We start from the raw sequence: 24,965 nt of genomic DNA on the forward strand, positions 1-24,965 counted from the left end.
TTGAGCACAGTAGTGCCAAAGACTGAAGGATCTGACGAAGTTGCAACACTTCTGGGGCTTTTGATTAGTTGTTTATCCTGAACTGATGGCGCAATGAAGTAGGTGCAGAGCTCACACCGTGACCTTCATCCGTTACTGTTGTCAAGATAACAGTTGGGGTAATTGGTGGAAGACGCCTCTGTCGTCAGCGGCTGGTGAAATTTATGGTATCTTCCGGTGCTGCTGCCGCACTAACTAGGCGCGGAACAATCCATCCTACGTGCGGGCCATTGCTACAGTCACATACCTAAGCATAAGAAAGTTGACAACACCATACTTCTCACCACGCCTCAGCCATTCTCAGGAAATTCTCCAATAAACCATCATTCTGGACCTTCATTATTGTTGACCTGAGCTGCAACACGAACTATGGCTGCTGCAAAACTCCTGAAAGCTCCTATTGTGTTCGCCACGTTCATCCGGGGCGGCACTAGCAAAGCACTCTTTTTCCATGCAAAGGACCTTCCCAAATCAGGGACAGCGAGAGATAAGTTTCTCTTACGTGTCATGGGATCGCCTGATCCCGGCCAAATTGACGGAATGGGCGGCGGACGTATCGTAACCTCAAAAGTTGCCATCGTCCAGCCTTCGGAAAGACCTGATGCAGACGTTGACTACACATTTGCTCAAGTCGGTCTCGATGAAGCAACCGTCTCATACGGTGCTAATTGTGGGAATATTTCGGCTGGTGTTGGTCCTTTCGCAATCAATGAGGGACTCTTAAGAACAGACAATTGGCAGAATCGCAAGAGAGTGGTCAAAATCTACAACACTGGGACAAGCGCAATTTTGATTGCCCATGTTCCGATTGATGCTTCAAATGGGCGAGCACTAGAGAAGGGTGACTATTCGATATCTGGATGTCCCGGGACCGGTGCTCCTATTTTAATGGACTATTCACAGGTAGGTTTGGTCGTAGAGCCAGATTCAACTTGAACGTTGCGATGCTGAATCCAGCCGCAGACAGCAACACCTGAACGAATGCTACCCACTGGCAACCCGATAGATAAACTCGAATGCACATTTGGCACAGTCGAAGCTACGTACTGCGAAGTTGGCAATGCTATCGCGTTCATCGCTGCGCAAGACCTCGGCATCCAAGGCAACGAGACAGTGAGCGCCATTGACAGCAATTCTGAGCTCATCGCTCGCGTCCGAGAAGTTAGAGGACGGATATCTGAGAAGCTTGGCAAATGCAAAGCCTGGAATCAGGTTGATGAACAGTCCCCGATGCTTCCGATGGTTGCCTTGGTCTCAAAGCCAACGTCGGAAGAGGGACATATTCAAGCGCGCCTGTTTCTTGATAATCATTGTCACCCAAGTATGGCCGGAACAGGAGGGGTTTGTACGACTGCTGCCAGCCGGATTGAAGGTTCAGTCCTCAATCGTCTGTTGAGTCCTGCCACATTAGCCTGTGGCACTCTCAAAATCCAACATCCCGCGGGCCATCTCCCAATGTCTGTTAAAACCATAGCTGCGGGACAAGGGGAAAAGTTGCCTGCTTTCAGCGTTTTGGGTTTCGTCCGCACTGCGAGATATATCTTCCAGGGGCAACTGTTTGTTCCCAGCGATATCTAGGAGGCGCAGCCTTTACCCTGTTCATGGCTTTGAAACAATTTCACGCCAAGTAGATCATCTACGTTTAAGATTTAGATGGCCGGGTGGATTCAGACTCTTTGAGAAGATGCAAACTATGGCGATCCTGTGCATCGCTCGTGTGTCAGCATTGAATGTGAAGCATTTGAGTACTTGAGAGCCATTCAGACATACAACATATCCACAAAACCACCAGTGACGAGGAGTTCAATTCCCCAAGGTAAGTACTTATGCATGAATTAACAACACGACAAATTGACAGCTCCTTAGCAAATAGTAAGATAGGAGTAATTTTCTTGTGACGGTATTCATTCCAGCGTACCTTAACCTGCTTCGACTGCCCAAAGAAAGTAAAGTGAGGCAAAGACGCATGCATGAGGCTGCTCAATCGCAACGGAAGCACTAACAGCTATATTTTGTCGGCTGCCGGCATGAACCGCAGGCTGGTCAGTTGAAGCTAGGGAGGCGAAACTAATGGACCCCAGGGGCTAGCTTTCCGGAATTCCGACTTTCTGCTATGGAAGTGTTTGGTGAGATTATATGACCCGGAACATGTTTTCTTTGACACCTCTTTTCAATCCTTCGGCCTTTCCGCCTTCGTACTCAACCCCAGATGCGCCGCCGTCTCCTGAGATGCCCTCGAGCTTCAATCGCAGCTCCTCATCCTGCTCTGCTATAGTCTTCTTCCTCTTTTCCGACTGTGCATTGGCACTGGCGGGCGATTTCGTTTCCACTGTATCTTTGCGAGCGGTCGTCTTGGAAGTTGCGGTGTGTGGCGAGGCGGTACTGAGACGCGTTGAGAGATTGAGCGCGTTTGTTCTACCCGACGCGGCCGACACGCGTCTTGATTTCGGAGTGAGCAATCTCAGCGGCGACTTGGTGATGACTTTCTGTAGCATTTGGTACTTGTGGTTGAACCGTCTGGGGATAGCGAAGTTGGTGAGGTCAGAATTCAACAAAGGATGCAGGTGTACATTTTCGTCGTCTTTCGTCACGCTTGTTTCATAGATGGCCCATGCTTCCCCCAGAGGCGGAATAGCTAGCGAGAGACCCCCGATGAAAACGGTCACGTAAATTGAGAACGGGTGAGCCAGCAGTTTACCACAATTTACATGTCATATGGCATGTTCACACCTGATCGTTTTGGGGGGCTCCTCAGGAGATGTATATTTGGATGTCCTCCTGGGCCTTCATGCTCCATCAGTCCAAACAACAGCCATTGTCAGAGCGGAGAGATTTCTTATGTAATGCGCTCAGAGGATCACCTAGGCACAAGACTTGTCTCCTCCATTCATCCTCCGTACCACGCAATCAACTTAAATGGACTCCGAAGGTCTAGCCGAAGGGAGTTTTCACGGAAAATGAATGATACGATATACAGAGGGCATGCATCTTCATGACTTTGGTGAAGCTCATGAGCTACCTAAACGTCGTTGCCTGAAGGGGCAGCCTCTCTTCGCGCCGGTGAAGATCATAAGCCCTTCCGGCGGCTTTACAGTTGAGATCTGCACAGGGTTGCGATCCAAAATTTCAGGTCTCTCATCGAGGGGAAACATCGCCTTCTGACAAGAGGAAACATTCAGCTACCTACACCACAATGCAATGCGTGTGACGTAACATATCTGTCCTCGGAGCCGAACATAATCTCCCCCAAGCCTTTAGTCGGAGCACAGGGCACCGCAGCAGCAGTGGCTGTGCCGCTCTGCCTTACTAACCAAGACTCCATCAAGGCTTCTCCGAGACAAGGTTGCACATCCTTCGCGACGACACCGCCAATGACCTAAAAGGCCTGTAAATCATGGCCCATTTTAGAGCCCGAATTTAGGTGCCTAGTCAGCTTCCAGAACGAGACCCCTTATTACAGGGCGCACCGTTCTCCTTGGCTGCAGCGGGTGACAACACCTGAGCTGGGCGTGGCCTCATTCCGAGCTCTGCTCAGCCACTTATGATTGTTCCTTACGTTGGCGAAGATGTTACAATCGCTTGCAGTGGAGAGAAAGGAGGAGCGCATGAGTGCCTTATTTGAGGGTGATACACCCCACGCCGAGGCACGCCCAACGCGAAGTCTTTGACTACACAGCATTTACCTCTTAACTTCGTTTTTCAGTAACAGCTGGGACTGCACCATACTAGCGAAAACCAAAACAACCCAACCAGCAATCGCAACTCACACCCATCGCTCAAAATGACAACAAAACCCTCCATGCTTGATGTTGACGTGGAACCGCCAACTTATGACAACACCGTAAGCGACTCGAGGGCACAGCTCAGCTGTGGAGAAACACCAACCTTGTTCCTGGATAAAACGACAATCTTCGCCCATACCTCACCACCTCGCGCGCTCTATGAGCTGAGCAACGTTGTGACTGACGCAAAGTCATTGGTGTATGGAGTTCAAAAAGTGGTTTACAGAGTCTCTTCAGAAGCTGGCAGCGACAAAGTGAGAACCAGATTGGACCACATCTACGACTTCACACAGGACCCACTCAAGGGACTCGAAAGCTTCAGTATGCAGCTGAACGATGTCACGGTTATTCAGGGTCAGATGAGCTCTAAGAGAACATATAAGGAAGTCTACCTGATGCCCGGCGTCTCTGGGTGGAAGGTAAAAGATCACTTCAAGGCCGGCGATAGCGCGGTGCACCAGATGAAGCACCAAGATGAGATCCACTGGAAAAACATGAAGGGAGAAGTTGTCGCTATTGAGTCAGTCGCAAAGAGAGACAAGGAAAAGAAACTATTAAGCATGCCCCAGTTGGATGTCATACTCCCTATGGACCACAAGGAGTTGGACCTGTTGGTAACAAGCTGGATGGCGAGGCTCTGGAGGCAGTCAGCTGATGAAACCAAGGACCCCATGACCTGGAAAGACTGTAAGTGTTCTGCTCCCCAGCATTGTCCATCGCTTGGAATTTCTGCACAATCACATACTGATTTCTGCATGCACGCAGTCAAGGAGATTTCCAAGATCGCCCTTAGCAGAAACAAGCTCGGAAACACTTGGGCGTTAGGTGGAGTCTGAGGGTTGTTCTTGTAGGGCAGACTGGATAACTAAAGTACCTGAAGTAGTTGCTTACGCAGCGACGTTAGTGGATAGGCCAGGAGCGGCTAAAGATACCCTTGATTTCGAGCACAGCGACGAAGTAACAGGGAAAGACTTATCATGATGATGGAATGTTTCTAGGAATTTGATATTGAAGGGTGCCTAACTCATCATACAGAATGATAAACCTCAGGGTAACAACGGATCTTAAACCTGGATCTTACACCTGATCGTGACTGTTGTCCCCCAATCGTCGACTTGGAATCGTTTCTCCTCGCACCTTGTTGTAGTTTCAATTCCAGACGTGACAGTTCCTTGCGGGCGCGCCACAATCGGCCTGATAGGCAGAGAGATGAAGTGAGGTCCTGAAGTTATTTAAGGTCTCGTGCAGTGCTTGAGTTCAAATTTACCCAAGTTGTTGCACCTCAAGCGTCGCTTTAAGGCCGGCATGGTTAGCAAGGATCCCGCTCCACATTGGGTGGTAAGGTGAATCAAATAAGGAAACTATGCTAGCCATGATGATATATGGACACGCATCCATAAAGCACGCATCAGTCGGATATCATATTCCTCACGACGCGCCTAGTCTCCCAGCAAGACCTCAAACAAGAAAGAATCCCTGATGGCAGCCACTAAGCACGTGGCCTGACAGTGCGGGGCAGTGGGAAGTGCTCAATGCAGTTGGTGATCATACGACGACCCGACTGACATTATTTCCGCAGTGATACCGACACACTTTCGGTACCGGGAACTTTGGGACGACAAAGTAACGCCACGAGAGGAGAAAGCACAGTACGTCGTCACTTACCGGGCTTCCGTTCGTCCATCCTTCAACTACATAAGCGCGACTCTCCATCTTCAAGCTTCCGCATCATGTTCCCACCCATCACTTTGACTACCATAAGTAACAATTTTTTCCGAACAAAACTCGATAGCAACACTTACACCTACCACCATGAGAGCTGCAAGATATTACGGCAAGGAAGATATCAGGATCGAACAGGTTCCAGAGCCACCATGTGGCCCTAATCAGATCAAAGTGAGATTTCCCCAGTGTATCCTCCTAAGTACATAGTCCGCCCGGCATCTACCCCGCGCGGGGAAGATGGAGGGACTGTAACATTACTTTTGGAGTTCAGACTTGACACTGACACGCACTTCACCTTTCCCCAGATTGCCCCGGCATTCGTCGGTATCTGCGGGACAGATCTCCATGAATACCTCGGCGGCCCTAACTTCTGCCCCGCCTCTAGACATCCAGTCACAGGCGACCAGATCCCCGTGACGCTTGGCCATGAATTCTCTGGCATCATCAAGGAGATAGGCTCAGAAGTCAAGCAGGAGCATTTCAAAATCGGCCTCCCTTGCGCCGTGCAGCCTACGATCTACTGCGGTAAGTGTGCTGCTTGCAAGGCTGGTGCCGAGAATGCGTGCCACACAGGCGGATTCATCGGACTGAGCGGCTGGGGTGGCGGCCTGAGCGAGGCGGTGTCGGTGCCCGCGGATCAGGTCTTCCCTTTGCCCGAGGGCATCCCTCTCGAGCTGGGCGCCTTGGTGGAGCCGCTTTCGGTAGCTTGGCATGCCGTCTCTGCCACTACTGTCACGTCAGAGTCCAATGTTTTGGTGATGGGAGGCGGTCCGATCGGGCTGGCCGCTGTATTGTGTTTGAAGGCGAAGGGGGTTTCGAATATCATGGTAGCGGAGATTGCCACCGCCAGGCAAAATTTCGCAAAGGAGTTTGGAGCAGCACACATCATTGATCCCAAGAGCCAAGATGTTATGGAGGAGGTGATGAAGATTACTGGTGGCATTGGCGCTGATGTCACGCTTGACTGCGCAGGTGTACCGGCTAGGTGTGTAGTCCGTCCATTTTTCTTGCAGTTCTTTTGCTAACACTTGGAATAGTGTCAAAGCTGCGTGCATGGCCGTCAAGACACGCGGCACGGTCATCAATGTTGCGATCTGGGAGAAGGAAATTCCCTTCAACCCAAATTGGGTAACGTGGAGAGAAAGCTCGTATAAGTCTGTACTTGGATATCAGAAGAAGGATTATCAGGCCGTGATTGAGAACTTGAAAACAGGTAAGGAGTCTCGAATATCCCGTTCACACGAACCGCTACTTACTTATAGGTCGTTAGGAGCCCTCAAACCTGCCTCCATGATCACGAGGAAGATTCCATTGGACGATCTTGTAGAACATGGTATCAAGGCGTTGATTACGGATAAGGACAACCAAGTCAAGGTTTTGGTTGATGTTGGTGCTTCTCTATGAGATATGATGACACGGCGTTGTGAGCTGAGTTTGTAAGAAGAGCCGTCAGACGGTCCGCCTTGACATGGGACAGGCTTCGAAGGAGGGAATTTTGACAATATATTCTTGCTATGCTTGTACTACGTATTTGTATCGTATGAATCGATGAAAACCAAATGCAGCTTATGGGTCCTACACGAGTCTCTATTTCTTGCAGAAACAGCCGCACTTGCCTTCAGCCTCGTTCACACTCTGAAGCACAAAACCAGCTCCGCACTTTCCTTCATGTCAGCACATGTTACGCGACAACTTTACCGTGCATCTTTTCAGGTGAGCAAATCACTTACCTCACGCGGACAAGCCGTCGTGCAAACTCCCTCGATGCCTCTGCACGCAGCGTTTGACAGCTGTCGGGAATGTGAGAAAGTTTGAATCATTTTCCAGGGTACCCATAAGCTTACGTTATTGTTGGCAAAGGCTCTGCAGTAGGACTTCTGGGCAGCTGCCTGACCGACAAGAGCCATGGAAAGAATCACCGAGAGAATGGTAGGCAATTGCATTTTGAACTAAGGTTTCGGGGGGTATGATGCTGTCGAGTATCTGTTGAGGAGAGACGTAATGTGACTTGGAGATGTGAAAAGTATCAAAGTTCTCTGGTTCAGTAATTCGAGAAATTGGGCCGCATTTATAGAAGTCCGTGCTAAATCCGAATTATAGTCGGCACAAACTCTGGTGAGTTGGTGTGTCAGCGGCTGCAGCGTATGAGGAAGTTCGATATAGATTGCATTCTCGAACCTTGAACGGCATTCTACTCAAGTATCAGGGGCTGAACCCAAGAGTTTCTGGCTTTTAGAGTTTGTAAAGGGGTGCGCCGAAGAAGCGAGTGGAACCACTAAACCCCTAAATATTTGTCAAGTTGATGACCTGAACGTGCCCTGCTCCTGACGCGACTCAGGAGCAGCGCGTGACTTCAGGTTTCCCCCTAGGTTTTTCCGCAGTCAAGAGCTCCTCAAGTGCTTCCACGAACATAACCCGAATTTGAACTGTTGCCTCATCGATGAGCTATCAAACTGATGTTTTCCGCCCCTTGACGTTGAAGATGCGATGTAAAGTAGTAGAAAACTTAGGCAACTCCATCTGTCCGAACTGGAGAGCATTGGCTTACGTGACTTGCATATCACTCTTCTACAATTCTTCTTCCACAATTCTCACAAATAAAGAGGAAGGGGGACAACATAGCGATCCGATAATGCTACGGGTTGCAGCCCATGAAGACCAGTGTTCCTACTGTCTATCGCCCATGTGTTCAACAGATCATCAGAAAGAGCTGAAACAAAGAACTCTCGCCAGAGAATGTCATCTTCATCTCTGTCTCATTCACTAGAGGGGCTAATATCTCGATGCCGAGGTCTGTGGACAACAAACCTTGTGATGAGGATTTGTCCGAGGAAACAAGTTCTTTGCGCGATATGCACCCCATAGTATCTCCGATGACAGTCGAGCGCCCATTTGTAGGAATACGCTCTCATTGTTTGCTCCCACCGCAGTGAGTAGGAACCTTATCTCCAGCATATTTGCGGAAAAAGATGAAAAAATAATTGAATGGCCGTTGTCACATCATTCCATTCCGCTTCAAATTCTGCTTGTTCCGGGCTGACACATCCCTTCTGCTGTTTTTGACAATCCTCGGGGGCAGTGCACCAGTCTTTAAGTTAGTCTTAGAAGATTGTAAATACGCCTCAAAAACGCTACCTAATACTGAACTCCCGCCAAATCGCCCTGCCGCGACGTAATCCGCCGTGATGAAGTGGGTTTAGAAAGTCGTCGACTACGCGCAAGTCCAGGCCGACATCTCTACAGGACACCCAACACAATTCAACACGTCGTTCCACTCCGATATTGACGACCCCGATCTGCGATAAATATCCAACTCGCCTTACTCATATAAAAGATGGTTAACACTTATCCTCCAATCGCGCGACCTGTCGCCTTCCGCAGTACAGCAAGTCTCACTCACCGATTCACAAACACGACTCTTGCTCCAAGCATGCAATGCTTCATTTCAGATCGACCGTGTTAACCTAACACTTGCGGAAGACTTGGCCGACGAGATAGCTCCCGCTTTCTCTCATCTCCATTTCTTGCCTGAAGGCTTATTCGTCCACCTTGATGACTGTTCGCCCAAAGCTGGAGCCCAAATCATTCCAGACAGAAAGTCCTTACATACCATCGACAAGTTTATTCTTCGCATTGTCACCTCCGGCCGTTTCCAAGCTGCTCTCGAGGTATGCGAAAAAAGTCAGAGGTCGATCGAGCTATTCTACTTGCCATTCGATATACAAATGACAGCTGAGCGGGAGTGCCGGGTTTTCTGCCGACCAAAGAATGTAGGATCACGGCAACCAGTCAGTATCATTGGCACAGGCCGTGGAAGCTTTCCAAACGCTCTGGCCTCGAACAAGTCCAGCATATTGAGATCATTTATGAGGGATCACAGATCATCAGAGATTCCATCATAGAAATATTAAAACTAAAGGATCCCACGGACAATCTACTTAAAGACCAGTGATTGTCATTTGATGTTCTTCATGATGAGACTACTCGGAGAATTGAATTGGTTGGGCTTAACTCATTTGAAAGCAGAAGTCCGTGTGGATCTTGCCTATTTCAATGGGTTCGCGATGGGAAGATTCTCTGTGGTGGGCCCAACAAGGATGTTGATGAGTTCTGAATCACACAATGATGGTAAAGTACTTAGTTCAACATGAGTTGTCTCAACGGAAGGTGACTTGGATTAAATATGAGGCGGTTTGGATACCCACGAGACATTTCTCAACTTAAATTTCAGATAGTATCCATACTTATGACATGGGATATCACTGTTGTACAAGATTTATCCTATATCTACGATAGAAAGGATTAGGGCCTCACCTGGGGCGACAGTTACGGCCTCCAGATTTTATATTTCTAGCAGTACAACAGATCAAGGATCGTTGTTTGATCGAAGTACTGAGCCACAATCGTGTCTCAAGAAGCTGGGGGATTTGTACCAAAAGATACCCGTCGAACGTGGGAAGTTCTCTGAGGAAGTGGTCGACTCGCTGGGAAGCCTTGCAATCATCGTCAATTTTATAGAGAATGCGACCAAGGCTATCCCGATGCCTTCTCTTTCTCGCAGGACCAGATGTTCATTATCCGGGCCCAGGATCTTGAAGCTGAAATTACCGAACTCAAGAAGGATCTCGACCTGAGCGAATTTGCCGTCCCCATTAGCAAGCTCAAAGAGCAAGGCAAAACAAAACAGAAGGGGCTTTGAAGTGTCTCGACGGATTTCTTGTTGCTAAGGCCGGTGCTAATATGAGCGACCTGTACAGTGATATGTGGGATGACTGCGGGTCCTACTTTGGCGAGTAGCACGAAGACGCCAAGGTCAAAGGGAAGATGGATTGGATACCTCTACCAATCGAAACGCCCAAGACTAGGGAGGAGCTATTGGGCTCCGCCGAATTTGGGCAGAGGAGAACGCTAAAGACCCGACTGAGCCTATGAAGCTCTATGATATCATTCGGAGCAACAAGGATGCTACTGAACTAGACAGGACCGGATTCTATCTCTCGATTCCAGTCGACTCGCTTGCGTTTGAAACCTTCACGAAGCTCTTTGGGAACTCCAATCCCGGGAAGCGGATCATATGGGAAGATTTAGAGTACTCGTTGGAATGAATCAGGTTCTCGTCGAGGTCTATGGATCTGTACTTCCTTCATTGCAGACGAGGCAACTGCAGAGCTGCCGCTTACTATCAAACACCCCTACAAGTCGGAAGTCTCTGGTCGAACGCCTGTAATACTTGACCAGAGATTGCTAAAGGCTTACGGGTGGAATGCGAGCGCATTTCAGTTGGTTTGATGGATAAGTGGCTCTTTAGATATCATTATATTACAGATTGAACTATCTCAGAATACATTCGACAAGTCAACTTCGGTTAGTAGGAGTCGTAAAACATCGTGAAAATAGAGTTGCGTCTTCTTTATAGCTTTGTAAATGTTTAGCAGCTGTTCCTTCGGTATGTCGCGTATCACGATGGTTTAGGATTCTCTTTCATTCCATGCGTAACACCGCTGCTTTTGGATCAGCTTCGCTTAGGCTATAACTACAATACTCTCAGCTGTTTGTAAGCCCATGGTATTCGACACTGTTCAGCTTGAATGATACGCCGTGGCCCGAGTCCCATAGTGTGTCAATGAGACTCGTGACGGGGCAGGTGATAGCTATGCACGCATCCGCAGAACTTCGTATTAACTTGATGTAAGATGTCACCATGTCATTTTGCACTGCTTACGTGTGGAGCTTGCTATCTCAACGCCACATAAGTTGATTTATGTTTGAAACAGTATCACTCGACACCAGCATGAATCAAAAACCAAACCGAGTTCTCTGCAAACCCTGGCCTAGGTAATTCTACTCCCGTGTGTTGACTTCCACTGTCAGGCAATCTCCCCCTTCCCCGGCCAAATTCATCTATCCCACCATTGGTGTGGCACAAGTTGTCAAGAACCTACTCGATTCGACACTCATCATGTCCTCAATCAACTTGACGAAGCTAGCTTGGGTGACTGACGCCGCGGCTGGAGATAATAACCTCAACCAACCCTGCACATCGTGGGTACTGAGCCAACTTCACTACGCCCCCAAAGTTGACCTTTCTGTCTAATCAAGGTACTCGAGCAATCGTTCGCCGAAGGTCATGAGCGTGTGAAGCCCAACCCTGCATCAGGCACAGAAGCCGACACCCAAACTCAAATGACTTGGAACATGACCGGGCTGCGTTTCCTATCCAAGCACATACGACCATACCGATTGGAAAATTCGGGATCCCGTCCGCTCTCCCATAGACAAGCCAATGAGGGCCGGATTAGTAGTTGAGTCGGTGACGATCAGCGAATACCTGGTGTTGTATGTTTTTGGATTTTGTCCCACTGGTTTCTTTGTATGGCACTTATTTACCTGCCCACCGTAGCCCGCGATTGCAAGTGTTCGAATGGGCGACGCATGGTTTATTGGTTTTAATTATGGATAAGAGATCTTTTTGCTCTTAGTTTTTAGAGAAAGAGGTAAAGGTGTATGAAGGTGATAGTGGATCCTCCAGTAACCATAATCGACTGATGGAGCCACCGTGCATTCTATTCTTCGCCTATTCTAGCTAGTTCGGGAAAGAGGATTCCGATGACTGCCCATTTTCGAGTTAAAGTTCAAATCTTTCCGATTCCTGTTTAAACGGACGTTTTCTTGTCTGTTTCCATTTCTAATGGATGGCTTTGCCAGGTGAAAGACAAGGTGGTGGACACCTCTCTGAGGTTTCGCAATACGAATACACTACAGGAACTCAACTTAGATTGTGACACTCACATCGCAGGATCGGTCACACCGATAAGAACCCCGCGCTCTCCACAGACGCCAGTCCCAGCGAGTTCAACTGTATAAGAATGTTGTTCCCAGAATCTCAGTTTATGGTGGTTATGAAGCCATTTAGACTTGAAGAGCCCTTTCCAACATAGCACCGCTCATCAAAAGAAGCATATCACACAAGACCCAGTTGACGGTATATTCAGTCTCAATCCCAAATATACCCTAATCATATGGGCTTGTAGCTAACATATCCAGCAACACATATTCATGCATCATGAAGCCATCAGTCGTCTTCTCAGTTCTAGCCTTGGTTCTGGCCAGTTAAGCTTGTGATACGTACAAGTACTGTCACTGCACCAACGCTGATGGAACACCAAATAGCGACGCCACGCTTACCGTATGTGGTAACGACCCATATGTTTACGACAACGGATATGCCGAGTGTAACCACTACGATAACTACTTCTGGGTCGTCAAAGCCATCAACAATTGCAATTTTAGAAAAGCATGCAACAAGAATGGCGCACCTGGAGACTCTAGTTGTAGAGCTAGGGTTGGAGTTTTCAGGGCATAGGATGGTACTCGGTCCTCCATCCCACGATGGCGCTTGAGCTCTATGGTAGTGCAGCCAAGAACCACAGCCTAATTTCCAAGAGCCCTCGAGATATGCAGCTTGATGATCTTCGTTCTTACCCAATTGTTCTTGAGAAATTGACGAGGAACTCATATGGTGTGAATGAACATGGGTTTCATACTTTGTTTGCATTGCTTTCTACGTAAGATTTATCATGCGTTCCCCATTCACTTAGACGCAATTTTGTTTATTCATTAAGTCGAATTACAATCGGTTACTAGAAGAAAACATTACTTTCGAAATAACGCATATTCACATGTTTCATTGCTAGACACACTACGTGTTGTCCATCCCTCTTCGCAGGAGATGGCTGACCAAAAGTCGAATTTAAGACTGAAGAGATTTTGTCTCTGCTTCTATCTCTAATTGCCTCAAAGAACCATTCAAGTTCTCTTCCGTCTCATGATAATGATGGTGATGATGATGGTAGTGGTGGTGATAATGATGGTGGTGGTGTACAACTTGTTGTGGTGGTTCTACATCTATAGGAGGACCCGTCGGCTGACTTGGCAGGTTGCCATCAGAGAAGGCGTAGAGGTACTGAGGTGGGGATATCCTTGAGCAGATTGGATCTGGTGAGAGAGCTGGGGTCTCCAAAGTGATATTTGGAACCGAGAACGATGTCTCTAAGTTGCGCACTGCAGAAGACTGATTTGTTTGCGGTATCTCTGTATCAAGTTTGTTCGATCTCCATTCTTTAGGAGTGCTGTTGTGACTGTTTGAGGTGGGTTCCCTCAGAGACTGGTGCAGCGGCTCGGATAGGTGGCCAAGATCCAAGCTTGGCGGAAGATTTGAGCTGAGTTGGGACTGGTGTAGGATTGGATTGTAAGACACTGCATCGCCGACGAAGCGAAAGTCGTCCGTATCTAGCCCGGTGCTCATTTCCACCATAGATGTGACTATACCATTGATATCGATGACGTTTCCGATGTCGGCATCAGCTTCAGTTGCTACTAGGAGCGAGTTTAAGGAGGGTTCGGGTGCATCAAATGCCGTGGCATCGCCACGCTTCCTTGTGGCAGGCGACCGTGGGGAGGGTGTTCCTGTAGTCAGAGGCCTTTTGGATGTTTTTGAAAGTGCTCGCCATCTGTTACGACAGGTGAGAGGTGGCCGGCCTGGCAGCTTTGCCGATAAAGCAGACCACCGGTGACCCAGCGTCCGAACACCTTCTCGTAGAACTTCGTCTTCTTGTGGCGACCATCCACTAAGGCGGTCTTTGACTTTTGGACTCAAGATATCCATGTATCTTTTCGAACATTGGTCATCCTTCCTCCCAGGTATCAGGAGGGCTTCGCAAGCAAAGAGACCGGTATCAGCGAGTGAGATAATACATGGGTATCACAGGATTCTAGCATACCGATGTCGTGCCATGCAGGGCCCATTCGAGCATAAGCCGACAAGAGGATCTGATCTTCTTCTGCTGTCCACCGACCCTTTTTGATGGACGGATCAAGAGAATGAAACCATCGCTTCCGACAGTCCTTGTGGTCTGTCAGCCCTCATAGCCATATTGCCTCTGGAAGGTGGAGTGGGTTTAACCTTGGCAGTGCGGTCTTGGAGTGCAGCGGCAATATCTTTCCAATGCCCCTGGGGACCTCGTGCGTCTCCGTAGCGAGCAACGAGCGTCTTCAATGTCACATCTTCTTCAGGGGTCCAAATCTTGCGTGGTCGTGTGGTGGAGTTGGCACGCGGGGAGCATGGCGAGGAATCTTCTACCGACATGAAAGCGATAGAAGAGATCTAATTTGTTGTTGGCGGTAACGGATTCTTTCTGAACCAGTGAGTCGCGTTAAGCGTAAAAGTGATACCCCATGTAAAAGCCTGCTTCAGGTACAGGGTGGAGGAAGGATATCTCTGCACTACTCACCGCTGACCTCATTCGAGACCTGCCCATTTGCTCCCCGCAAAATCTGTGCATGGTAAGGCTCCAAGCTTCCCCGCATTCGAGGTGGGGGTTAGTGCAGTCGACGCAGGAGCCTCTGACCCGGGCCGGGTCACAGCGTTGCGCTACCGGGTTCCGGGCCCGTATATTTCCAACTGCGGGATGACACAGGCGGCTTTTACTTGGTGTACGAATCCGAGGTTCCTCGAGTGTTGAGTCACCTTTGGTGGGTGAAACTCCAAAATTACCTCACTATCCTGTCTGCACTTGACTAGAAAGTGCATGGTGAAGAGTGAAGGTCAGAAGGGGAATTCCATTTGGGTATAGCCTCTGAAGCATATGGCTCTCCATGCTATGAGAGGTGAAGACCTGTGAAGTTATATCTTTATTGCATCCGTTCGAGACATATCGTCAGTTGGTGCGTTCTTCCGAGCAACTCGTCCTGGGCGTAAGAACTAGGCATTCAACCGAAGTTCCGTTTGTGTGGTTTCTGCCAAGCGTGGTGAGGCGTCATACTGAGGCACAGCCACGTCCATTGCTCCAGCTTCTGCATCCGGATATCTTGATGCTGGTAGATTAAGAACATTGCTGATGGGACGTGTATCATGATAGGTGGTGAGGCTTAAGGGAGAAGATCTGAAAAATCGGGAGTAGCATTCACTATCAGTGAGGAAATCGAACAAAGTTCTGCTTCATTTTATCCGCCCACCTTGAATGGCGAGAGCCTACAACGTTGTGTTGCTTAGGTACATGCAGTGATCTTTGTCTTCGCTACATGTACGATGCTGAATCCAATTGAAAGGTGAGTCCAAGTAATATCGTTTTGCCGCTGCTCTTTCCGATGGCGTATACCGAATGTCTCTCACCGAAGTTGGAAAGGGCCATCTGTTGTCGGTTGTCTCCGAGTCTTACGCCAAGGTAGCAGTCCATGGCAGACAGCCTCCTTGAGCCATGAGGTGTCACATTGAGCCTAAGGTACGTCCTTGCATGCGACTTCTGTGCCCGACCAGAGAGGCTTCGGATGCCCGTTTCCAGCCTACTGCCCACAAACCGCATCAATCCCGCTTGCCTTCCTAACGGTTACGTACCTGAAGAGGCCAGGATGGAAATCCTACGAAGGTGTGCGGGCCAATGACAAGGCGTGAATCTTTCCTGTGATGATTGCTGGGGGGCCTTGAGCTAACTGTATCTGACGGATGTGCCTCATGAGAGGCGCTGCCTTGCTGGGATGCTGCAGAAAAGTGGACGTTTGTTGGTTCGAGTGGGCGTGAGAACAGGGCTAGTTTCTATCAATTTGACGCCCCAAAACCTCAGAAGCCAAGAAGGAAAGAGGCGGTTTGCTCTGCTTGACACTGCTCATACCAAGTATTTAAGTGTTACAACGTCCGTCATGTTTGCGCTGAAATCCTGCATTCGATCAGCTTCTTGACCTTACCTTTTCTATTCCAATTGAAAGTCGCTTGGTAGAATTCGATTCTAGTACAGAATCTCCGCAACTTCACCATGGGGACCAGTGGCTTTGTCTTCAAGCATGTCTTCTCCCTTTTGGTCAATATTCTCTTCCACCTTTACCAGGCTTTTTACATGTACATGCCTTGGAACGAGTCCTCAATGTCCAATGAAAATGGCACAGCCTTCCCAAACTCCTTCAGCGACATTGAAATAGCAAAGGCTGTTTTTGATACAGCTTATGGGACTGTATTGAGGCGAGAAGCGAAGGACATCCAATGGATGGACCTATACAAGTATGCTAGTACGCGCGATGTGATTGAAGTAAGTCTATCCCACATGCCGAATAAAAGAAACTCGGCAACTTCGGATAGAAAGTATATATACATTTCGTCTTGCACCTGTGACTTACCACCATTGAAACTTCCAGATTCAGTTGCAAGAAGCCGGGTGGGAAGACGTCGGCGACAAATTGCAGCTAGCTTTCAACAGGTTTCATGACGAGATGGAGCCCCTCAACGAGACGCAGGCGGCATGGGCCAAAATTGTCGAGGCGACCAATTTTACCTATGTTACATCCAAGTTCAAGCCATTTCTCGATGCATCGTTGGACACAGAAGAGGAGCGAGAACATGCTCGGATGGCGCTGTGCAAGATCTTCGGCGTTCGGGGTACTTTTAAGGTGACGCAAGAAACAAAAAAGATGTATGAGTCCAGGCAGGCCGTGATACAAAACGCCGAAGTAAGTTATCTATGTTCCTAGCGCCAAAGAGCTTAAGTGTCTCGTTGACGTTGCGAGAATGAATGCTGATTTATTGACGAAGGCCGCCTGGCTCAACGCGGACCGAAAAACCCTCATCGAATTCGTCAGCAGGTTGGCGGTTCTGATTGACGATGAAGACGAAGATGAAAGATGGGCGGACTTGCACAAGATGGCAGGGACGGATGAGAATCTGAAAGAAGCGCTTGATGACCATCGTGATACGGTAAGAGACGAGCTTTGAATCGGGCGATGCCTGACCCAGATTGAAGGTTTCTGAATCTGGATACCGAACTACCATATCTTCAAGGCTTGAAGCAACTGTACATGTACCTTAACACTAGTTGGTCGAATTGACGTAGCAGAATGTAGGACACCGCACTCGTCGAAACCTACTTAGTCGCACTCAGCGTACTTTTCAAATCATTGACACATTCCTCCATGTTCAGCCACTTCAAACAAAGGAAACTCGGGCAGGGCATGTGTACGAGCTGGTGCCAGGTGATTTTGGCCCATAATCCCACGCGATGACGAGGATAAGCTACGCAGAGCTTGGTTGAAAATTATGTAGTATAAAAGGCTACTAGAGAGGTAAGGTAGACCCAAAGAATATTCTTTCGTAATATTGCAAAATGACATGACCTGGCGAAGTGCCGTTTTCCCTCGATAATCCGGTAGTTGAAGAAGCAGAATCTTAAGTCGTAACATAATGGTTGTAGTCGCTGATCACAACCGGCAGCCTGAAATGGCAAGTTGGGGGGAATCTACCACATCATCACACTCGCGAGCAAGAACCCAACAATGAATGCTGCCCTTGAGTTACCTCCCAATCTAGGCGCCGCGTTCTCGTCCGTCTCGACAGCCACACCGGCGCTGTTAGTTTTTGTTGATCCGGATGAACCTGAGGTGGAGGCGCCCGGTGTGTAGTCTGCTGCAATACCGTCGATGGGGTGAGCGTAGGCTTGTGCGGGCGTTGTTGTCGCAACCCAGGCGATGGTGGTGGAGAGTTCCTCAGGGTTGTAGACGGTGACGGTAGCGGTCTGGCTGAGGTCGAAGTTGCTGTAACATGTGCCGCCGTAAGCCGGGCGATCGGCGTCGGCGGTCTTGGCGGGTGCAGCGAAGGTGAAGCCGCTGTCAGGTAGAATTAGCATCTTGGACATAACCTTGGCTATTCTTGGCTCAGATCGTAGGGCTAGGAGAACTTACGAAGCGCAGCAGGCAATGTATCCGCTTGACCAGGTGCTGCTCTCTGTGCTGTATCCGCTCGGGCAAACAAGAGGGCTCATGAAGGGTGCGATGGAGCTGGAGGCGGAGAGGGCGGATGAGTAGCCGTTAACCCATTGCGTGGGGTGGCAGGATGAGAGGGTCGAGTTGGGTAGAGGTACGGGCTCGTTAATCCAGATCTTCTCGAGGGCGCCGACCAACATGGTCAAGTGGTTCTCGGTACATTCTGCGGGCGGCGTGAAGGTCGTCGTGAGTGCCACCGTCGCGACGGGCACGGGAGTGCCGGTCGGTGCGGTGGTGACGGCAGGGGCGGCTACTTCGGCGGTTCGGACGGCCATTATGATGGACTTGATATAGATTTACAGAGGTAGTTATAGCTGTAAATTAGGTATAAAGAGCGGACGTTGAATAACGATTATGATAATCAACTGAATCGATGTTTGCTGATCTTAAACTTTACGAATAAGTCTAAGTTAAAAGAGTGGAAGGGGTGGGAAAGTTGTTGATCAAAAGAATGTGGTGGCCGGAAACTCGCAAAGAAGACACTACGCGCGCAACGGGGAGGGAAGAGAGAAACGGAGGCAAATGGACCACTGGCGCAATGGTAAACACCCAGGAGTTTTATCGAAATTCTCGATGGGACTGCACAATGCAACCTCCCACGCGGTAAGTGGGTTCGCATGGCAAACAAATCAGGAGTTTTTGTCGAAATTCTTGGTTGCCAAACTGCGACCCTCCACCCGACCCAAGTGGGTTCGGGAAAGGGGCGCAGACTCGTCCGGCCGGCCCAGGCCAGACCTCTCGCAGTCTCTCTCTCTCTATCTCTCTTCTCGCTTCGAGGACTCGACTCGCCACTAAAGCAGGCATGCCGCCGAGAGGTGCATTTGGCACCCTCCAGTTAAAGCTGTTGGGGAACACAAAGAAAAATGCATGTGCTATCTCGTGTTCGTTGGTTTCTATCTTTACCTACCTACCTGATACTAGGTACGTAGCTAGGGCACGCCTCTCACCGGGCCGCAATTTGCTTTTTGTAGCGGTCTTAACTGAGACACAACCGTTGAATTAACCCGTTGTTGAATAGCCTTGGAAGTTTGGAAGGACTTGGAGCGGACAGTCGAAGACACCGCGCTGTGTTTTGTAATTCAGCTCGCTCGGTTTGGCTAAAGGTCCGATTCATTTCGATCGTCACGTCACAAACAGTGGATACCTTTGTCCCGGAGGCCCGCTCGGTTTTCCCCCGGTGAGAGCTCCCGCGCACACCGCGGACTGGATTGTCGGATCTACACAATCCTCCCGTGACTCTCCTCGGCACTAAAGCTTGCACTGCCGCGAGCCCATTCTCGTTGGCAGCGGCTGCTTGGTTTGAGGCAGGATGATTGGTAGACTGCGAGGGCATTGACCTCCTCTTTCCGCGTGAGGCTCTACGGTCCAACGGTTCACCTTGAGTGAACCTGGTTTTATGGGGAGAAGCGGGGAGCAAATCTGCCAGGTATCCACAGGACTCGTGGCTCTTTTCGTGTGCATACAATGTGAAGCTGGGAAGTCCTGCCTCGTCACTTCTCGAGGGCATGATGGTGATGGAAGCAGTCATGATCAAGACTCCATTTTCCCGTCTTAAGAGGCTCGATGCGGAGGCTCGGAAGAGTTATTTCTAGGCGCTGCAAGATGCAACGCCTTGGTAAAGCTTCTTTGGATGATAAGGTGCTCCACTGTCCACGGTTAGGAAGTTGGGAATCTCACTTGGCTTGCCAAGACGACAATCTGAAGAAAAGGGGGAAGTGGTGTTACGTAACGCATGTCTAGTGCCAAGCTTGCAAGTAACGTGACCCAAAGCTGTTGGCATCGTATGAAGGGTGACATAATAGTTAAGGTCTCGTTCTCCGCCATGCATTGAATAATCGGTTTGCCAACGCGGCCATCTCATGGACTGGTTTTGCTAGCAAAAGTCCATATCCATCTGGGCACAGATGCCGGGAGATCGGCCGAGAATTTCTCTCAAAAAAGCAGTAATCATCGATCGTACTAACACCGCATCACCCAGTCAAAATACCCACCCTGCCAGGGCTTCGAGGACTCTTTGCGTGGTCTAGTGCAGGAACCAGCGAGTTAGTGGATCTACTAAGCAAGCCACCCGGGAAGGAAGAGTCGAAAAATTCCAGTTGGTGACGTTGATCGATCTAGATTTTTCTTCCTTGTGGCTTACCCTAGTGAGGCATCGGACGACCGTTTTTGCATTCCAGCAAGATCAATCTGGGCCCTTAAAGATGACCTAAGCAACCTCTAAAACTTATGACTTCGGGCGACTGTAGCGTTCTTTAATCGAGTCGGATCTGCGCGGATACCTTTACTGGGTAAAGTTGATCTTATGCATGCAAACAACACAAGTCGCATCGACTCTGCAATCGCAGTAGTATTAAATAGTGCATGGCAAGGTAGCTTTTTCTTTTTGCTTCTCAATGCGGCTACAGACGACTTCCTCATCCTGCCTGCCCTCTCGAAGCTCCATAGGTTTGACGCCCAACGCTCGTGTTTCTTATTGTCCACCTTTACCCTCATTCTGACAATGAACTTGCTTTTCTATCAATTGTCGACTCAACATGATCATTATTCAAAGACATGGAAGACCACGGCATGACGAGACGTCAATGCGCATCCCTCGCGGAAACCGAACAACAACACTTCTCCCGCAGAAGTATGTTTTTCATCAATTTAAACACTTGAGAGCCCCTGTTCACATATGGCAAGGCTGAAGAGGCCTGGTATTGTGGAGTAGATATGCATAGGTAGTTGGTTGCCACGACGTCTAATGTGAGTTTAATGTCGAGAATCAACTGAAAATGCCAATTGCAGGAGCGGGTGCTTGCCGAGATGTAAGTTTATAGGATAAGTGAGCAGAAATTGTTCCGATAATCTGGGGGCTTTGATTTTAATGGTGGCTGAGCCGGTCTGAAGTAAAGCTAGAGGTCATTTATTGATTCGCGTCGCAAACGCGGCATTTTAGAAGAGCATGTAGAGTCTGTCGACGTCTCAAAATCTGCCTATCACATGTATCATTCAGTCGTCGGGTTGGGTAGGAAATATCGATGCTACAGGGTAATCAATCGCTGCGCATGCCCTGCTGATTTAGGCAGTTGACTGTTGACACCGTCCTCTCAGACGATCTTCGCATGCATAAAGAGACGCAGAGCCGGGAGGCAGGTGAAGACATGTCACTTGCAGAGAAGGACGACTAGAGAAGCACGAATTAGAGTACCTCAATTAAATGAACGCCCAGAGCCTTGGGTCACGGCGAACGGGAATCTCGGTACCGGTTCCGACCAACATCGCTGTGTAATCCGGACCATCATCCTCCGTCGATCCACCCGGAGCCCTGGCTGATGATCCTCCCGACCTCATAAAGCCAGACGATTCGCCTATTTGTCGTAATATAGCAACATCACGGCCGGTGTGTCGCCGGCGTGGCAGTCTTGGCTTCTTGTCAGCTGGTCTAACTCGCCTCGAACGGGAAACCCTCCGAGAAGAAAAGAACACTCGCGACGTCAGCATTTGATGGATCAATGAAGGGAAGGAACTCCTATATATACCCCTCGAGTTCGTTGCTTCATCTCTACTTGACCACTGCCCTAATCGAGCCGAGCGCGTTTGAGCACATATTCATTCTTTCATCCAGCCATTTTCTGACCAAGAAACGCCTAACCCAAACCTGCAATGAAGGTTCTTATTCCTCTTCTGACGGCCAGTATGGCCAGTGCCCACACCATTTTCTCGTCCCTCGAGGTGGGCGGCACGAACCAGGGCGTCGGCAACGGCGTTCGCGTTCCCTCCTACAATGGCCCTATCGAAGATGTTACCTCCAGCTCTCTCGCATGCAACGGCGCCCCGAACCCCACGACGCCCACTTCCAAGGTCATCACTGTTCAGGCCGGGCAGAACGTTACCGCTATCTGGCGTTACATGCTCAGCTCTACCGGCTCTGCGCCCGCGGATGTCATGGACAGCAGTCACAAGGGCCCGACCATCGCGTATCTGAAGAAGGTCAGCGACGCTACTACCGATTCGGGCGTCGGAGATGGCTGGTTCAAGATTCAGCAAGACGGCTACAGCGGTGGCGTTTGGGGAACCGAAAAGGTCATCAACGGCCAGGGACGCCACAGCATCAAGATTCCAGAGTGTATCGCTCCTGGCCAGTATCTCCTTCGCGCGGAAATGATTGCCCTGCACGGTGCTGGCAGCTACCCGGGTGCCCAGTTCTACATGGAATGTGCTCAGATCAACGTTGTCGGAGGCACTGGCACCAAGACTCCCTCGACTGTCAGCTTGCCTGGAGCGTACAAGGTTAGCAGTTGTGCTTCTAAATATTGAATCTCTCAACTCTCGTGTATGACTACTAACTACTCATTATCTATAGGGTACCGACCCTGGAGTTACGATCAACATCTGTACGTCTTCCAGAATTTTCCTTTGGCATCCATGAAGCACATTTTAGCTGACAAGGACGTTTCTAGATTGGCCCCCGGTTGAGTCCTACACGATTCCCGGCCCTAGCCTGTTTACGTGCTAGATACGCAGTCTTGGATGCACTAATAGCTTGAATGAGACTTTGGCTCGGTTGACATAGGCTACCTTAGTTTTGACTAGTTACATCTACCTTTTCCTAGTGATGGTGGCGGAAAGCCTACATCCTTTGATTCAGATAAGATGTCGGAAAAACTCATTTGCTCCTGATTGCTGTAAGACTATTGACAGATCAACTTCAGGAGAGAATAGAAAAATTAAATGATAGCGGTATGAAACCTCCGGTCGGAATACTTCACTCGCCCATGGCAGTGGTGCGTGTAAGGGACATCTTTATCTCCATTTAGTTGACCGCAAGGTATCATGAACTGTAAGATGTCACAGTCAAAATCATGATATGATGATGAATGGGCCCCCTACCGCCCCCACACCCCCTGTGTCTGTTGGATAACGGAGATACGACACAATATTGGTATTGTTTGGCCACCGTCTGCTTTGTTTTCTTCAATAATTCACGGCAGGCACTTTCTTCCTGCAAAAGTTCAACGACAAGTGTCCAAGGAACTCTTCCCAGCTTGAACTACCAAACACACTTTTTTGTTCCCTAGGTAGCTTTGGAAAGCACAGTGGACTTGAGAACTTTGCCACATCCGGACCAACAGAAGCAAATATGTCCCACGAATCTAGTCATACAAGTGGCATGTTGGGCGCTCGAACCAGACACAAAAGCTTACACTTACCCGTTGAGATTCTACTTCGAATAGCTCCTCATCTCGAATCCGGCTATGAATCTTCAGACCTAGCAGAATGGCAGAAGGGTCTGGAATTGATCGCCCGGAGAAATCTTTGGACTTTCTGTCTCGTTGGCCCAGCATGGCGGGCAGTTGGCCAGATGTTTCTGTTCCGACACTATAGGGCGACAAAAACTTTACCGCTGTTTGTCAGGTCTCTCGTTGAGTGCCCTGACCTTGGAGAACTTGTGGAATCTGTTTGTCTAGACAGCTTCTCTTATGAAACCCTGCGTGGATATCAAGAAGCGACGATGCTATTGGAAAAAAGAAGCAAACAGCTTGGAATTGAGTTTCTCCGCGATGAGGATACGACGAATCTGCCAAAGCGGATTGTCACAGGCAACGAAGTCCAGTCATTCTTGGCGACTATGTTGCTGGCACACACGACTCGGGCGAAGCACGTAAAGCTGCCAGTACAATGGTCGTGTGAAGTTTTAAAGAAGCTCGTGGTTGCTAAGAGCTTATCAACAATTACATCGCCACAAAACCCACGCACCGGATTCAAGAATCTAGTACACTTGACCCTTGGCAAACCGGACTCTCCAGGAGGAGGAGGGCGGGAATTCCTCCACGACACCATTGAATATTGGTGCGCGCTTCAACTCGCGCCAAACCTGACCTCTCTCGCTCTCTTCGACTTCTTTCCAATCAAGTCTCCTCTAGGCCTCAGTCATCATGATCTGTTCGCAAACCTTACGAGTCTAAGAATTGGTGGAAGCCTGCGTAACACACAATCGTTTGTGGACCACTACAAGTCGATTTGCAGAGTCTGCAGAATTCTGGAAGAGATTCAGATTATCATGCCGCAGCACCCCGGCCGAATAGCTAGTTTGCTAGATTCATTACAGCCTTTCGCACCTACTCTCAAACGGCTACGACTGAGCATTGATATAGGTACTATGCCTATTGAGCATCCATTGTGGGAGTGGGACGGCTTGGATATGTTGCAACAACTCACCCGTCTGGATACTTTGCGATTAGATTTCAACCACGCCCTCTGTCGCGACCATTCCACGCCCTTTCCACGCGAGGCCGTCCGAACAGGGGCGTTTTTCGATTCATTGCCGATTTCACTGCGTACGTTATTTTTGCCAGGGTGCAACTGGGCCATTAGAAATCCGATGGATCACACGATTCGGCGTGAGTACCACACAATAGATCGATTGGTTACAAGGATACGACGTGGTGATCTTCCGGAATTCCGAACTCTGTACATCGCTTGCAACCGTCGAGCTCCATCCCCTTTCTTCGGACAACTTGAGGATTTGGGAGTCGAAGTTGTTCATTACAATCATCATGCGACATTGTGTGGTGGTGACCTTGCAGCTCTGGATGTCGAGAATTGGAAACTACTCTAGGCAGGAGAATAGGGAGA

The 24,965-nt window shown here is 49.2% G+C and overlaps 12 protein-coding genes across 12 annotated transcripts; 8 read left to right on the forward strand and 4 right to left on the reverse strand.

Moving 5' to 3' along the window:
• Nucleotides 1-408: 408 nt before the first annotated feature.
• Nucleotides 409-1,617, forward strand: CCOS01_10012 (DUF453 domain protein; the record flags this gene model as incomplete). The annotated part of the gene is made up of 2 exons (XM_060458169.1): nt 409-942; nt 1,003-1,617. 2 exons carry the CDS (start codon nt 409-411, stop codon nt 1,615-1,617), a joined length of 1,149 nt encoding a protein of 382 aa, XP_060311334.1.
• Nucleotides 1,618-2,171: 554 nt separating this feature from the next.
• Nucleotides 2,172-2,534, reverse strand: CCOS01_10013 (uncharacterized protein; the record flags this gene model as incomplete). The annotated part of the gene is made up of 1 exon (XM_060458170.1): nt 2,172-2,534. One exon carries the CDS (start codon nt 2,532-2,534, stop codon nt 2,172-2,174), a length of 363 nt encoding a protein of 120 aa, XP_060311335.1.
• A 1,286-nt stretch (nt 2,535-3,820) lies between these two features.
• On the forward strand, nt 3,821-4,657 carry CCOS01_10014 (uncharacterized protein; the record flags this gene model as incomplete). Its single annotated transcript, XM_060458171.1, has 2 exons — nt 3,821-4,508; nt 4,587-4,657. The coding sequence occupies 2 exons, from the start codon at nt 3,821-3,823 to the stop codon at nt 4,655-4,657; spliced, it is 759 nt and encodes a 252-aa protein (XP_060311336.1).
• A 976-nt stretch (nt 4,658-5,633) lies between these two features.
• Nucleotides 5,634-6,950, forward strand: CCOS01_10015 (uncharacterized protein; the record flags this gene model as incomplete). Its single annotated transcript, XM_060458172.1, has 4 exons — nt 5,634-5,717; nt 5,852-6,531; nt 6,584-6,759; nt 6,817-6,950. The coding sequence occupies 4 exons, from the start codon at nt 5,634-5,636 to the stop codon at nt 6,948-6,950; spliced, it is 1,074 nt and encodes a 357-aa protein (XP_060311337.1).
• Nucleotides 6,951-7,133: 183 nt separating this feature from the next.
• Nucleotides 7,134-7,489, reverse strand: CCOS01_10016 (uncharacterized protein; the record flags this gene model as incomplete). Its single annotated transcript, XM_060458173.1, has 3 exons — nt 7,134-7,205; nt 7,277-7,336; nt 7,391-7,489. 3 exons carry the CDS (start codon nt 7,487-7,489, stop codon nt 7,134-7,136), a joined length of 231 nt encoding a protein of 76 aa, XP_060311338.1.
• Nucleotides 7,490-8,875: 1,386 nt separating this feature from the next.
• Nucleotides 8,876-9,448, forward strand: CCOS01_10017 (uncharacterized protein; the record flags this gene model as incomplete). Its single annotated transcript, XM_060458174.1, has 1 exon — nt 8,876-9,448. A coding segment is annotated over one exon (573 nt), but the record flags the coding sequence as incomplete, so codon positions are not given.
• Nucleotides 9,449-12,700: 3,252 nt separating this feature from the next.
• CCOS01_10018 (uncharacterized protein) lies at nt 12,701-12,946 on the forward strand (the record flags this gene model as incomplete). Its single annotated transcript, XM_060458175.1, has 1 exon — nt 12,701-12,946. One exon carries the CDS (start codon nt 12,701-12,703, stop codon nt 12,944-12,946), a length of 246 nt encoding a protein of 81 aa, XP_060311340.1.
• A 543-nt stretch (nt 12,947-13,489) lies between these two features.
• CCOS01_10019 (uncharacterized protein) lies at nt 13,490-14,691 on the reverse strand (the record flags this gene model as incomplete). Its single annotated transcript, XM_060458176.1, has 4 exons — nt 13,490-13,593; nt 13,647-14,189; nt 14,327-14,450; nt 14,509-14,691. 4 exons carry the CDS (start codon nt 14,689-14,691, stop codon nt 13,490-13,492), a joined length of 954 nt encoding a protein of 317 aa, XP_060311341.1.
• A 1,663-nt stretch (nt 14,692-16,354) lies between these two features.
• On the forward strand, nt 16,355-17,304 carry CCOS01_10020 (uncharacterized protein; the record flags this gene model as incomplete). The annotated part of the gene is made up of 3 exons (XM_060458177.1): nt 16,355-16,624; nt 16,731-17,042; nt 17,125-17,304. 3 exons carry the CDS (start codon nt 16,355-16,357, stop codon nt 17,302-17,304), a joined length of 762 nt encoding a protein of 253 aa, XP_060311342.1.
• A 520-nt stretch (nt 17,305-17,824) lies between these two features.
• On the reverse strand, nt 17,825-18,622 carry CCOS01_10021 (uncharacterized protein; the record flags this gene model as incomplete). Its single annotated transcript, XM_060458178.1, has 2 exons — nt 17,825-18,191; nt 18,267-18,622. 2 exons carry the CDS (start codon nt 18,620-18,622, stop codon nt 17,825-17,827), a joined length of 723 nt encoding a protein of 240 aa, XP_060311343.1.
• A 3,370-nt stretch (nt 18,623-21,992) lies between these two features.
• CCOS01_10022 (glycosyl hydrolase family 61) lies at nt 21,993-22,845 on the forward strand (the record flags this gene model as incomplete). Its single annotated transcript, XM_060458179.1, has 3 exons — nt 21,993-22,619; nt 22,693-22,723; nt 22,790-22,845. The coding sequence occupies 3 exons, from the start codon at nt 21,993-21,995 to the stop codon at nt 22,843-22,845; spliced, it is 714 nt and encodes a 237-aa protein (XP_060311344.1).
• Nucleotides 22,846-23,316: 471 nt separating this feature from the next.
• On the forward strand, nt 23,317-24,948 carry CCOS01_10023 (uncharacterized protein; the record flags this gene model as incomplete). The annotated part of the gene is made up of 1 exon (XM_060458180.1): nt 23,317-24,948. A coding segment is annotated over one exon (1,632 nt), but the record flags the coding sequence as incomplete, so codon positions are not given.
• Nucleotides 24,949-24,965: the final 17 nt, after the last annotated feature.

Source organism: Colletotrichum costaricense (genome assembly GCF_030867565.1).
Source record: "Colletotrichum costaricense strain IMI 309622 chromosome Unknown Scaffold_10.1, whole genome shotgun sequence".
Lineage (NCBI taxonomy): Eukaryota > Fungi > Ascomycota > Sordariomycetes > Glomerellales > Glomerellaceae > Colletotrichum > Colletotrichum costaricense.